Source organism: Arachis ipaensis, chromosome B09, assembly GCF_000816755.2.
Source record: "Arachis ipaensis cultivar K30076 chromosome B09, Araip1.1, whole genome shotgun sequence".
Lineage (NCBI taxonomy): Eukaryota > Viridiplantae > Streptophyta > Magnoliopsida > Fabales > Fabaceae > Arachis > Arachis ipaensis.
Genome location: NC_029793.2, coordinates 63837128 through 63849922, shown reverse-complemented (window position 1 = coordinate 63849922; position 12795 = coordinate 63837128). Strand labels below are relative to the sequence as shown.

At 37.5% G+C, this 12795-nt stretch overlaps 1 protein-coding gene across 1 annotated transcript; it reads right to left on the bottom strand.

The window, feature by feature from the left end:
• On the bottom strand, nt 11543-12551 carry LOC110266858 (protein IWS1 homolog 1-like). The gene is made up of 5 exons (XM_021111902.1): nt 12386-12551; nt 12241-12297; nt 11956-12047; nt 11799-11861; nt 11543-11699 (listed from the first exon to the last, which is right to left on the bottom strand). Exons 1-5 carry the CDS (start codon nt 12395-12397, stop codon nt 11543-11545), a joined length of 381 nt encoding a protein of 126 aa, XP_020967561.1. The 5' UTR covers nt 12398-12551.

Here is a 12795-nt window from a genome sequence, read left to right as displayed (position 1 = left end):
TTATGATTTAGGGTTGAGGGTTTATGGATTAGGGTTTAGGTTTTAAGGTTTGTGGTTTAGAGTTTGTGCTTTAGGGTTTGTGGTTTAGGATTTAGAGTTTAGGGTTTAGGGTTTATGGTTTGGGGTTGAGGGTTTATGGTTTCGGGTTTATAGTTTATAGTTTAGTGTTTAGGCTTTAGTGTTTAGGGTTTAGCCTTTAGGGTTTAGGGTTCAGGGTTTTGTGTTTGTGCTTTAGGGTTTGTGGTTTAGAGTTTAGGAGTTGTGATTTACGGTTTATGTTTTAGAGTTTGTGGTTTAGGATTTATGGTTTAGGGTTTGTGGTTTAGGTTTTAGGATTTGGGGTATAGGGTTTAGGGTTAATGGTTTATGATTTAGGGTTGATGGTTTATGGTTTCGGGTTTATGGTTTATGGTTTTGGGTTTAGGGTTTATGATTGTTTGGGGTTGACGGTTTAGGGTTTAGGGTTTAGTCTTTAGGGTTTATGTGTTAGGGTTTAGGGTTGTGGTCTTGGGTTTAGGATTTGTGGTTTAGGATTTAGGGTTGAGGGTTTATGGTTTAGTGTTTATGGTTTATGGTTTATGATTTAGGGTTTAGGCTTTAAGGTTTATGGTTTAGGGTTTAGGGCTTAGGGTTTAGGGTTTTTGATGGCTTGGGGTTGAGGGTTTATGGTTTAGGGTTTAGGCTTTTGGTTTGTGGTTTAGGGTTTAGGGTGTAGGGCTTAGGGTTTAGTTTTTATGGTTTGGGTTGAGGGTTTATGATTTAGGGTTTAGGCTTTAGAGTCTGTGGTTTAGGGTGTAGGGTTTCTGGGCTAGGGTTGAGGGTTTATGGTTTAGGGTTTATAGTTTAGGGTTTACGCTTTAGGGTTTGTGGTTTAGGTTTTATGGTGTATGGTTTAGGGTTTAGGCTTTATAATTTGGGGTTGATCACTTATGGTTTAGGGTTTAGGCTTTAGGTATTGTAGTTTAGTGTTTAGGGTGTAGGGTTTAGGGTTTATGAGTTATGGTTTGGGGATTAGGGTTTATGGTTTATGGTTTAGGGTTCATGGTTTTGGGTTTATGCTTTAAGGTTTATGCTTTAATGTGTATGGTTTAGGGGTTAGGATTTACGATTTGGTGTCGAGGGCTTATGGTTTAGGGTGTTGGCTTTAGGGATTGTGGTTTAGTGTTTAGGGTGTAGTGTTTAGGATTTATGATTTATGGTTTGTGGTTGAGGGTTTATGGTTTAGGTTTAGGCTTTAGCTTTGTGGTTTAGGATTTAGGGCTTAGGGTTTAGCGTTTATGATTTGGGGTTGATGGTTTACGGTTTAGTGTTTATGCTTTAAGGTTTGTGGTTTAGGGTTTAGGCTTTAGGGATTGTGGTTTAGTGCTTAGGGTTTAGGGTTTACGATTTATGATTTGGGGTTGATGGTTTACGGTTTAGTGTTTATGCTTTAAGGTTTGTGGTTTAGGGTTTAGGCTTTAGGGATTGTGGTTTAGTGCTTAGGGTTTAGGGTTTACGATTTATGATTTGGGGTTGAGGGTATATAGTTTAGGGTTTAGCCTTTAGGGTTTGTGGTTTATGGTTTAGGGCTTAAGATTTAGGGTTTAGGGTTTATGGTTTAGGGTTGAGAGTTTATTGTTTAGGATCTAGGATTTAGGGTGTACGGTTTAGAGTTGAGGGTCTATGGTGTATGGTTTAGGGTTTGGGGTCTAGGTTTTATGGTTTGGGGTTAGGGGTTTATGGTTTAGGGTTAAGGGTTAGGGGTTTATGGTTTAGGCTTTAGTGTTTGTGGTTTAGGGTTAAGGCTTTTGGTATTAGGGTTTATGCTTTAGGGTTTGTGGTTTAGGGTTTATGGTTTAGGTTTTAGGGTTTATGGTTTAGGTTTTAGTGTTTTGGAATTAGGGTTTGGTGTTTTGGGTCTAGGGGTTGTGGTTTAGGATTTAGGCTTTAGAGTTTGTGGCTTAGGGTTTAGGGTTTAGAATTTAGGGTTTAGGGTTTAGGGTTTATGGATTAGGATTTGTGGTTTAGGGTTTATGGTGTAGGGCTTAGGGCTTAGGGGTTAGGTTTTATGATTTAGGGTTGAGTGTTTACGGTGTCGGGTTTAGGCTTTAGGGATTGTGGTTTAGTGTTTAGGGTGTAGGGTTTAGGTTTTATGATTTATGGTTTGGGGTTGAGGGTTTATAGTTTAGGGTTTAGGCTTTAAGGTTTGTGGTTTAGGGTTTAGGGCTTATGGTTTAGGGTTTAGGGTTTATGGTTTAGGGTTTATGCTTTACAGTTAAGGGTTATGGTTTAGGGTTTATGGTTTATAGTTTAGTGTTTAGGCTTTAGTGTTTGTGGTTTAGGGTTAAGACTTTAGGGTTTAGTGTTTATGATTTAGGGTTTAGGGTTTATGGTTTAGGGTTAAGGTTATAGTTTAGGTATTATGCTTTAGGGTTTACGGTTTAGGGTTTAAGTTGTAGGGTTTAGGCTTTAGGATTTGAGGTTTAGGGTTTCTTGTGTAGGGTTTAAGGTTTAGGGTTTATGGTTTGGGGTTGAGGGTTTATGGTTTAAGGTTTAGGGTTGATAGTTTAGGGATTAGGCTTGTTTGTGTTTTAGGGTTTATGCTTTAGTGTTTGGGATTTAGGGTTTATGGTTTAGAATTCTAAAATTTAGTGTTTAGTGTTTGGGCTTTAGGGTTTGTGGTTTACGGTTTAGGGTTTAGGTTTTTGGGTTTAGACTTTAGGGTTTGTAGTTTAGGGTTTATAGTGTAGGATTTAGGGTTTATGGTTTAGTGTTTAGTGTTCAGGGTTTATAGTTTAGGGTTTAGGGTTTAGGGTTTATGGTTTATAGTTTAGGGTTTATTGTTTAGGGTTTAGGGTTTATAGTTAATTGTTTATGGTTTATGGTTTAGGCTTGATGGTTTTGGGTTTAGGGTTTAGGGTATAGTGTTTAGGGCATATGGTTTAGGGTTTAGGGTTTATAATTTGGGGTTGACGGTTTATGGTTTAGGGTTTATGCTTTAAGGTTTGTGGTTTAGGGTTTAGGCTTTAGGGTTTGTGGTTTAGGGTTTATGGTTTGGGGTTGAGGGTTTATGGTTTAGGGTCTAGGCTTTATTGTTTGTGGTTTAGGGTGTAGGTTTAGGGTTTAGGGTTTATGGTTTAGGGATTAGGGTTTAGGTTTTATGGTTTATGTTTTATGGTTTAGGGTTTAGGATTTAAGGTTTAGGGTTTATGGTTTATGGTTTGGGGTTTATGATTTGGGGTTAATGGTTTATGGTTTTGGGTTTAGGCTTTAGAGTTTGTGGTTTATGGTTTGGTGTGTAGGGTTTAGGGTTTAGCATTTATGCTTTGGAGTTTCTGGTTTAGGGTTTATAGTTTAGGGTTTAAACTTTATGGTTCGTGGTTTATGGTTTAGGGTGTAGGGTTTAGGGTTTAGGGTTTATGATTTGGGGTTGATGGATTATGGTTTATAGTTTAGGCTTTATGGTTTGTGGTTTAGGGTTTAGGGTATAAGGTTTAGGGTTTATGGTTTAGGATTTAGGCATTAGGGTGTGTGGTTTATGGTTTACGATGTAGGGTTTAGGGTTTATGGTTTGGGTTTGAGTGTTTATGTTTTAGGGTTTAGGGTTTAATGTTTATGATTTAGGATTTAGGCATTAGGGTGTGTGGTTTATGGTTTACGGTGTAGGGCTTAGGGTTTGGGGTTTATGGTTAGGTTTGAGGATTTATGTTTTTGGGTTTAGGGTTTAAGGTTTATGGTTTAGGGTTGAGGGTTTATGGTTTATGGTCTAGGCTTTAGGGTTTGTGGTTTAGGGTGTAGCATTTAGGGTTTAGGGTTTAGGGTTTAGGGTGTAGGATTTAGTGTTTATGGTTTAGGGCTTGGGGTTTAGTGTTTAGGATTTAAGGTTTAGGGTTTATGGTGTACGGTTCAGGGATTTGGGTTTATGGTTTGGGGTTGATGGTTTATGGTTTAGGGTTTAGGCTTTAGGGTTTGTGGTTTAGGGTTTAGTATTTCTTGTTTAGGGTTTAGACTTTAGGGTATAGGCTTTAGGGTTTGGGTTTATGATTTATGATTTAGGCCGTATAGTTTAGGGTTTAGGGTTTAGTGTTTAGTGTTTAGTGTTTAGTGATTGGGATTTAGGGTTTAGGGTTTAGTGTTTAGGGTTTATGGTTTGGATTTGACGGTTTAGGGTTTAGGGTTTAGGGTTTTATAGTTTAGAGTTTAGTCTTTAGATTTTGTGGTTTAGGGTTTAAAGTTTAGGGTTTAGGCTTTAGGGTTTAGTTTTGGGGTTTAGGCTTTAGGCTTTAGGGTTTAGTATTAAGGGTTTAGGGTTTAGGGTTTAGTGTTTAGCGTTTAGGCTTTAGGGTTTGTGGTTTAAGGTTTACGGTTTATGGTTTAGGCTTTAGGGTTTATGGTTTAGGGTTTATGGTTTAGGGTTTATGGTTTATGGGTCAGGGTTTATAGTTTAGGGTTTATGGTTTAGGTTTTAGGGATTATGGTTTATAGTTTAGGGTTTTGGGTTTATGGTTTTGGGTTTAGGGTTTAGGGTCTAGAGTTTAGTGTTTAGGGTTTAGGGTTTAGGGTTTATGAATCGGGGTTCAAGGTTTAGGGTTTAGGGTTTTTGGTTGGGTTTGAGGGTTTATGGTTTAGGGTTTAAGGTTTATAGTTTAGGGTTTTGTGTTTATGTTTTATGGTTTATGGTTTATGGTTTATGGTTTAGGGTTTATGGTTTATGGTTTAGGCTTGATGGTTTTGGTTTTAGGGTTTAGGGTATAGTGTTTAGGGCATAGTGTTTAGGATTTAGGGTTTATGATTTGGGGTTGAGGGTTTATGGTTTACTGTTTATGCCTTAAGGTTTGTAGTTTAGGGTTTAGGCTTTTGGGTTTGTGGTTTATGGTTTAGGGTTTAGGGTTTATGGTTTGGGGTTTAGGGTTTATGGTTTAGTGTCTAGGCTTTATTATTTGTGGTTTATGGTATAGGGTTTAGGGTTTAGGGTTTATGGTTTGTGGTTTTGGGTTTATGGTTTAGGGTTTATGGTTTAGGGTTGAGTGTTTAGTGTTTAGGTTTTATGATTTATGTTTTAGGGTTTAGGGTTAGGATTTAAGGTTTAGGGTTTATGGTTTATTGTTTAGGGTTTGGGGTTTATGATTTGGTGTTAATGGTTTAGGGTTTAGGGTTTAGGGTTTAGGGTTTTGGGTTTAGGGTTTGTGGTTTAGGGTTTAGGGTGTAAGGTTTATGGTTTAGCGTTTATGCTTTGGGGTTGACGGTTTATTGTTTAGGGTTTATGGTTTAGGGTTTAGGCTTTACGGTTCGTGGTTTATGGTTTATGGTGTAGGGTTTAGAGTTTAGGGTTTATAGTTTGGGGTTGAGGGATTATGGTTTATAGTTTAGGCTTTATGGTTTGTGGTTTAGGGTTTAGGGTATAGGGTTTAGGGTTTATGGTTTACAGTTTAAGATTTAGGGTATAGGATTTAGGGTGTATGATTTAGGGTTTAGGGTTTATGATTTAGGGTTCAGGGTTTATGGTTTAAGGGTTAGGGTTTAGGGTGTAGGGTTTATGGTTGGGTTTGAGGGTTTATGGTTTTGGGTTTAGGGTTTATAGTTTAGAGTTTATGCTTTAGTATTTGTGGTTTATGCTATAGACTTTAGGGTTTATGGTTTAGGGTTTAGGATTTAGAATTTAGGGTTCAGAGGTTATGCTTTAGGGTTTAGGGTCTATGGTTTAGGGTTTATGTTTTGGGTTTAGTGTTTGTCCTTTAGGGTTTGTGGTTTAGGGTTTAGTGTTTAGGGTTTAGGCTTTTGGCTTTTGGCTCTAGGGTTTGTGGTTTAGGGTTTAGGGTGTAGGGTTTAGGGTTTAAGGTTTATGGGTTGGGTTTGAGGGTTCATGGTGTAGGGTTTAGGGTTTAGGCTTTATGGTTTGTGGTTTAGGGTTTCGGGTGTAAGGTTTAGGGTTTAATGTTTATAGTTTGGGGTTTGGGGTTTATGGTTTATGTTTTAGGGTTGATAGTTTAGGGATTAGGCGTGTTTGTGTTTTAGAGTTTAGGCTTTAGTCTTTAGTGTTTGGGATTTAGGGTTTAAGGTTTAGAATTCTAAAGTTTAGTGTTTAGTGTTTGGGCTTTAGGGTTTGTGGTTTATGGTTTAGGGTTTAAGGTTTAGGGTTTGTATTTTAGGGTTTATGGTGTAGGATTTAGGGTTTAGGGTTTAGTGTTTAGTGTTTAGGGTTTATAGTTTAGGGTTTATGATTTAGGGTTTAGGGTTTATAGTTTGGGGTTTAGTGTTTAGTGTTTAGTGTTCATGGTTTATGGTTTATGGTTTAGGGTTCATGGTTTAGGGTTTAGGCTTGATGGTTTTGGGTTTAAGGTTTAGGGTATATTGTTTAGGGCGTAGGGCTTAGGGTTTAGGGTTTATGATTTGGGGTTGATGGTTTACGGTTTAGTGTTTATGCTTTAAGGTTTGTGGTTTAGGGTTTAGGCTTTAGGGTTTGTGGTTTAGGGTTTATGGTTTGGGGTTGAGGGTTTATGGTTTAGGGTCTAGGCTTTATTGTTTGTGGTTTAGGGTGTAGGGTTTAGGGTTTAGGGTTTATGGTTTGCGGTTATGGGTTTATGGTTTAGGGTTTAGGGTTTAGGGTTTAGGTTTTATGGTATATGTTTTCGGGTTTAGGGTTTATGATTTAAGGTTTAGGGTTTATGGTTTATGGTTTAAGGTTTGGTATTTATGATTTGGGGTTAATGGTTTATGGTTTAGGGTTTAGGCTTTAGGGTTTGTGGTTTAGGGTTTAGTGTTTATGGTTTAGGGTTTAGCATTTATGCTTTGGGGTTGAGGGTTTATTGTTTAGGGTTTATGGTTTATGGTTTATAGTTTAGGGTTTAGGCTTCATGGTTCGTGGTTTATGGTTTAGGGTGTAGGGTTTAGGATTTAGGGTTTATGGTTTTGGGTTGATGGATTATGGTTTATAGTTTAGGCTTTATGGTTTGTGGTTTGGGGTTTAGGGTATAGGGTTTATGGTTTATGTTTTAGGCTTTAGGGTGTGTGGTTTAGGGTTTACAGTGTAGGGTTTAGGGTTTAGGGATTATGGTTTGGGTTTGAGGGTTTATGTTTTAGGGTTTAGTGTTTAAGGTTTATGGTTTGGGGTTGAGGGTTTATGGTTTATGGTCTATTCTTTAGGGTTTGTGGTTTAGGGTGTATGGTTTAGGGTTTAGGTTTATGGTTTGCCGTTGAGGGTTTATGATTTAGGGTTTATGGTTTAGGGTGTAGGGTTTATTGTTTATGGTTTAGGATTTGGAGTTTAGGGTTTAGGGTTTAGGGTTTAGGGTTTAGGCTTTATGCTTCCTGGTTTATGGTTTAGCATGTAGGGTTTAGGGTTTTGGGTTTATGATTTGGGGGTGAGGGTTTATAGTTTGTGGTTTAGGCTTTAGGGTGTGTGGTTTAGGGTTTACGGTGTAGAGTTTAGGGTTTAGGGTTTATGGTTTGTGTTTGATGGTTTATAGTTTATGGTTTAGGGTTTATAGTTTAGAGTTTAGGTTGTTGTATTTGTGGTTTAGGGTTTAGACCTTCGGGTGTAGGCTTTAGGGTTTGTGGTTTAAGGTTTCGGGTTTAGGCTGTATGGTTTAGGCTTTATGGTTTAGAGTTTAGGGTTTAGGGTTTAGTGTTTAGGGTTTATGGTTTGGGGTTGAGGGTTTATGGTTTAGGATCTAGGCTTTATTGTTTGTGGTTTAGGGTGTATGGTTTAGGGTTTATGGTTTATGGTTTGTGGTTGTGGGTTTATGGTTTAGCGTTGAGGGTTTAGTGTTTAGGTTTTATGGTTTATGTTTTAGTGTTTAGGGTTTAGGATTTAAGGTTTAGGGTTTATGGTTTATGGTTTAGGGTTTAGGGTTTATGATTTGGGGTTAATGGTTTATGGTTTAGGGATTAGGGTTTAGGGATTGTGATTTAGGGTTTAGGGTGTAGGGTTTAGGGTTTAGCGTTTATGCTTTGGGGTTGAGGGTTTATTGTTTAGGGTTTATGGTTTAGGGTTTATAGTTAAGGGTTTAGGCTTTATGGTTCGTGGTTTATGGTTTAGGGCGTAGGGTTTAGGGTTTATGGTTTATGGGTTGGGGTTGAAGGATTATGGTTTATAGTTTAGGCTTTATGATTTGTGGTTTGGGGTTTAGGGTATAGAGTTTAGGGTTTATGGTTTAGGGTTGAGGAGTTTAGTGTTTAGGTTTTAGGGTGTGTGCTTTAGGGTTTACGGTGTAGGGTTTAGGGTTTAGGGTTTATGGTTTGGGTTTGAGGGTTTAAGTTTTAGGGTTTAGGGTTTATGGTTTGGGGTTGAGGGTTTATGGTTTATGGTCTAGGCTTTAGGGTTTGTGGTTTAGGGTGTAAGGTTTATGGTTTAAGGTTTAGGGCTTAATGCTTAATGTTTAAGGTTTATGGTTTACAGTGTTGGGTTTAGGGTTTTGGGTTTATGATTTGGGGATGATGCTTTATGGTTTAGGGTTTAGGCTTTAGGGTTTGTGGTTTAGGGTTTAGGGTGTAGTGTTTAGGGTTTAGCATTTATGCTTTGGGGTTGAGGGTTTATTGTTTAGGGTTTAGTGTTTAGGGTATATAGTTTAGGGTTTAGGCTTTATGCTTCGTGGTTTATGGTTTAGCGTGTAGGGTTTAGGGTTTTGGGTTTATGATTTGGGGGTGAGGGTTTATGGTTTGTGTTTTAGGCTTTAGGGTGTCTGGTTTAGGGTTTATGGTGTAGGGTTTAGGGTTTAGGGTTTATGGTTTTGTTCTTGAGGGTTTATGGTTTAGGATTTAGGGTTTATAGTTTAGAGTTTATGGTTTAGTGTTTATGGTTTAGGGTTTAGACCTTAGAGTGTAGGCTTTAGGGTTTGGGTTTTAGGGATTAGGTTTTAAGCTTTATGATTTAAGGTTTATGGTTTAGGGTTTAGGGTTTAGTGTTTAGTGTTTAGTGTTTGGGATTTATGGTTTAGGGTTTAGTGTTTAGGGTTTATGGTTTGTATTTGAGGGTTTATAGTTTAGGGTTTAGTGTTTTATAGTTTAGAGTTTAGTCTTTAGTGTTTGTGGTTTAAGGTTTAGAGTTTAGTGTTTAGGCTTTATGGTTTGGGTTTTGGGGTTTAGGGTTTAGGCCTTAGGGTTTATTGTTTAGGGTTTAGGGTTTAGGGTTTAATGTTTAGTGTTTATGCTTTAGGGTTTGTGGTTTAGGGTTTAGTGTTTAGGGTTTATGGTTTAGGCTTTAGGGTTTCTGATTTAGGGTTTAGGGTTTAGGGTTTATAGTTTATGGTTTAGGGTTTATAGTTTAGGGTTTATGGTTTAGGTTTTAGGGCTTATGGTTTATGGTTTTTGGTTTAGGATTTATGGTTTTGTGTTTAGGGTTTAGGATATAGGGGTTAGGGTGTACGGTTTAGGGTTTAGGGTTTATGATTTGGGGTTCATGGGTTAGGGTTTATGGTTTAGAGTTTAGGGTTTATAGGCTTTAGTTTTTATGGTTTAGGGTTTAGGGTGTAGGTTTTAGGGTTTAGGGTTCATGATTTAGGGTTAAGGGTTTATGATTTAGGGTTTATGGTTTAGGATTTATGGTTTAGGGTTTATGCTTTAAGGTTTGTGGTTTAGGGTTTAGGGTTTAGGGTTTATGGTTTGAGGTTGATGGTTTATGGTTTAGGGGTTAGCGTTTAGGGTTTGTGATTTACGGTATAAAGTTTAGTGTTTAATGCTTATGGTTTCGGGTTGAGGGTTTATGGTTTAGGAATTAGGGTTTATGGTTTTTGGTGTAGGGTTTAGGGTTTATGATTTGGGGTTGAAGGCTTATGGTTTAGGGTTTAGGGTTTGTGGTTTAGTGTTTAGGCTTTAGGATTTGTAGTTTAGGGTTTAGGGTTTATGGTCTGGGGTTGATGGTTTATGGTTTAGGGTTTATGGTTTATAGTTTAGTGTTTAGGCTTTAGTGTTTAGGGTTTAGGCTTTAGGGTTTAGGCTTTAGGCTTTAGGGTTTAGGGTTTATGGTTTTGTGTTTGCGCTTTAGGGTTTGTGGTTTGGTGTTTAGGGGTTGTGATTTAGGGTTTATATTTTAAAGTTTGGGATTTATAGTTTAGGTTTAGGGTTTAGGGTTTATGGTTTAGGATTTAGGATTTGGGGTTTAGGGTTTATGGTTTATGGTTTATGGTTTAGGGTTTATGGTTTATGGTTTAGGGTTCATGGTTTATGGTTTAGGGTTTCGGCTTTAGGGTTTGTGGTTTATGGTTTAGGGTTTAGGGTTTAAGGTTTATGATGGTTCAGGGTTTAGGGTTTATGGTTTAGGGTTTAGGCTTTAGGGTTTATGGTTAAGGCTTTAGGGTTGTGGTCTAGGGTTTGGGGTTTAGGGTATTTTAGGGTTTAGCCTTTGGGCTTTAGGGTTTGTGGTTTAGCGTTTAGGTATTGTGATTTAGGGTTTAGGTTTAGAGTTCGTGGTTTAGGATTTAGGGCTTGTGATTTAGGCCTTAGGGTTTATGATTTAGGTTTGGGGTGTGTAGTTTATGGTTTAGGATTTGGCGGTTAGGATTTTGGGATTATGGTTTAGGGTTGAGGGTTTATGGTTTAGGGTTTGGGGTTGTGGTCTAGGGTTTAGGATTTGGAGTTTAGGGTTTAGGGTTTAGGGTTGAAGGTTGAGGGTTTATGGTTTACAGTATATGGTTTATGGTTTATGGTTTAGGGTTTAGGCTTTAGGGTTTGTGGTTTAGGGTTTATAGTTTAGGGTTTAGGGTTTATGATAGTTTGGGGTTGAAGGTTTATGATTTAAGGTTTATGCTTTAGGTTTTTGGTATAGGCTTGAGGGTGTAGGGTTTAGGGTTTAGTGTTAATGGTTTGGGTTGACGGTTTATGGTTTAGGGTTTAGGCTTTAGCGTTTGTAGTTTAGGGTGTAGGGTTTAGGGTTTAGGGTTTATAGGTTGGGGTTGAAGGTTTATGGTTTAGAGTTTGTGGTTTAGGTTTTACGGTGTAAGGTTTAGGGTTTAGGGTTTATAATTTAGGGTTGAGGGGTTAAAACGGCGGTTTGAACCACCATTATTACCCTGATAGAGTGACATTTTGGTTGGTTAAAATGGCGGTTCAAACCACCGTTATTTCTAGGGTTAAAATGGCAGTTTTTTAATAGGTTAAAATGGCAGTTTGAACCGCCATTATTACCCTTACAGAGTGGCGTTTTGGTTGGTTAAAATGACATTTTTGAACCGCCGTTTTACCCTGAAAGTGACATTTTTTATCGTTCAAAAAAATAATTTTTACCGTCATTTTTATCTCGTTAAATAAATAATTTTGTGATTAAAATGTCACAATAGCAAAAAATCATAATCCATAAATGAAATATTATATAACTCGTAAACAAAATATTAATATAATATATGATTTTTTACTATTGAAAATCAAAAGTAATAACTCCTATACAAAATCTTGTCTTACTAAGCTTACCAAAATATAAGCATTGCAATAAACACTAATCAGTCAAATCTACCATACAGTTTCCTAAACTATATTAATATCTAATAATGTATTTAAACCATCTAATAAATGCTGTATTTAAACCTTCATTATCTGCTGTATTTAAACCTTCATCTAATAAGTGCTGTATTTAAACCTTCATTATCTGCTGATCTTGTGTAGCAGCTTTTGCTCGCACTCTAACTTCTTCTGGATCAATTTTAGACTGGGGACGGATCTCAAAATCCAAAGGTGTTGCTTCTGGCCTTGATGCATGTTGCCTTGAAGAAGACTGTCCAGACCTAGGCCTGCATTATACATTCAGAACAATTAGCATCTATAACACAAATCAGTGACAACTTAGTTCACATTGCTCCACCAGTAATATCTTAATTCCCAAGACTTACTGTGAAAATTCCAAATCAAGATCACCATCTCTGGATTCCATCCCTGCTGCTTTATTTGCCGGCCTGTAGAAATTCAGCATTATAGAAATTCAGCATATTGCAATACATAAAACAAATATTGCTCAGACAAGCAATTTAAATCAGAATGGTTGAGCACTTTTTAACAGTTGGCCTCCTGAAAGGAATCCTGTCATCCTCAGCATTTCTCATGTCCTCAAACCATGTACTCTTATTAAATATGGGTCGGCTCTGCAATTACAAAGCAAAAATGATGTGCTTTTTTAAGTATCTGTCCCCCAAAAAGAAAACTACTCCTGGATGAAAATGGATAGCTTGTAAAAAAAAGAAAATTCATACCATTATAATGTCTTCAAGAACCAGTACAATTTTTAAGGAAAGATAAATGATACATGCTGAAGCAAAAGTTTCACAGATTACTTACCCATTTGTCAACCAGTTCCTTAGCTAGTTTTCTATTTACATTGATTTCTTCGTCGGACTTCGATAAGAGAAGAGGAAAAAATGTGGAGAGGTAACTAATAACAGATGACAAACATAGATATAGAAGCTAAACTTCAAATTTATACCAGCTTTTTCATGATCCCCCAAATCTGAAAAACATTGAGCTGCAATATTAATTATTCCTATTCCTTCAAAAATTTCAGCAGCTTGCCTAAGAATTTCATGCGCATCCTCAGGATTCAAATCGCGCAAATGGTTTGCAGTTGCCCTAAGACCAGAAGCCTTAGACTTTTTCTCCCAGTAGGAGTCCCCTGCTCTTTCAAAACACATTGTTGCCAAGCAGAGTTATTAATTAAAACGACGAACCTCTACACCGGTTTTGGCTTGGAAGTTGACAAAGGAATTCCTCTCCTGCGGAATGCAATCCCTAGCGGCGGATCTAAATAGTAAAGAAGGAAAGGAGAGACTCATCAAAAAGGAAGGAAAAGAGAGGAAAGGAAGGAGAGAAAGCTGACCTAGATCGTCTAAGAGGAAG

Coding starts and splice junctions, on each gene's coding strand:
- LOC110266858 (XM_021111902.1), bottom strand. Junction 11,862..11,955: donor AGGAGGCCAACTGTTAAAAA/GTGCTCAACCAT, acceptor GAATTTCTACAG/GCCGGCAAATAAAGCAGCAG. Junction 11,700..11,798: donor CTTGATTTGGAATTTTCACA/GTAAGTCTTGGG, acceptor TGTATAATGCAG/GCCTAGGTCTGGACAGTCTT.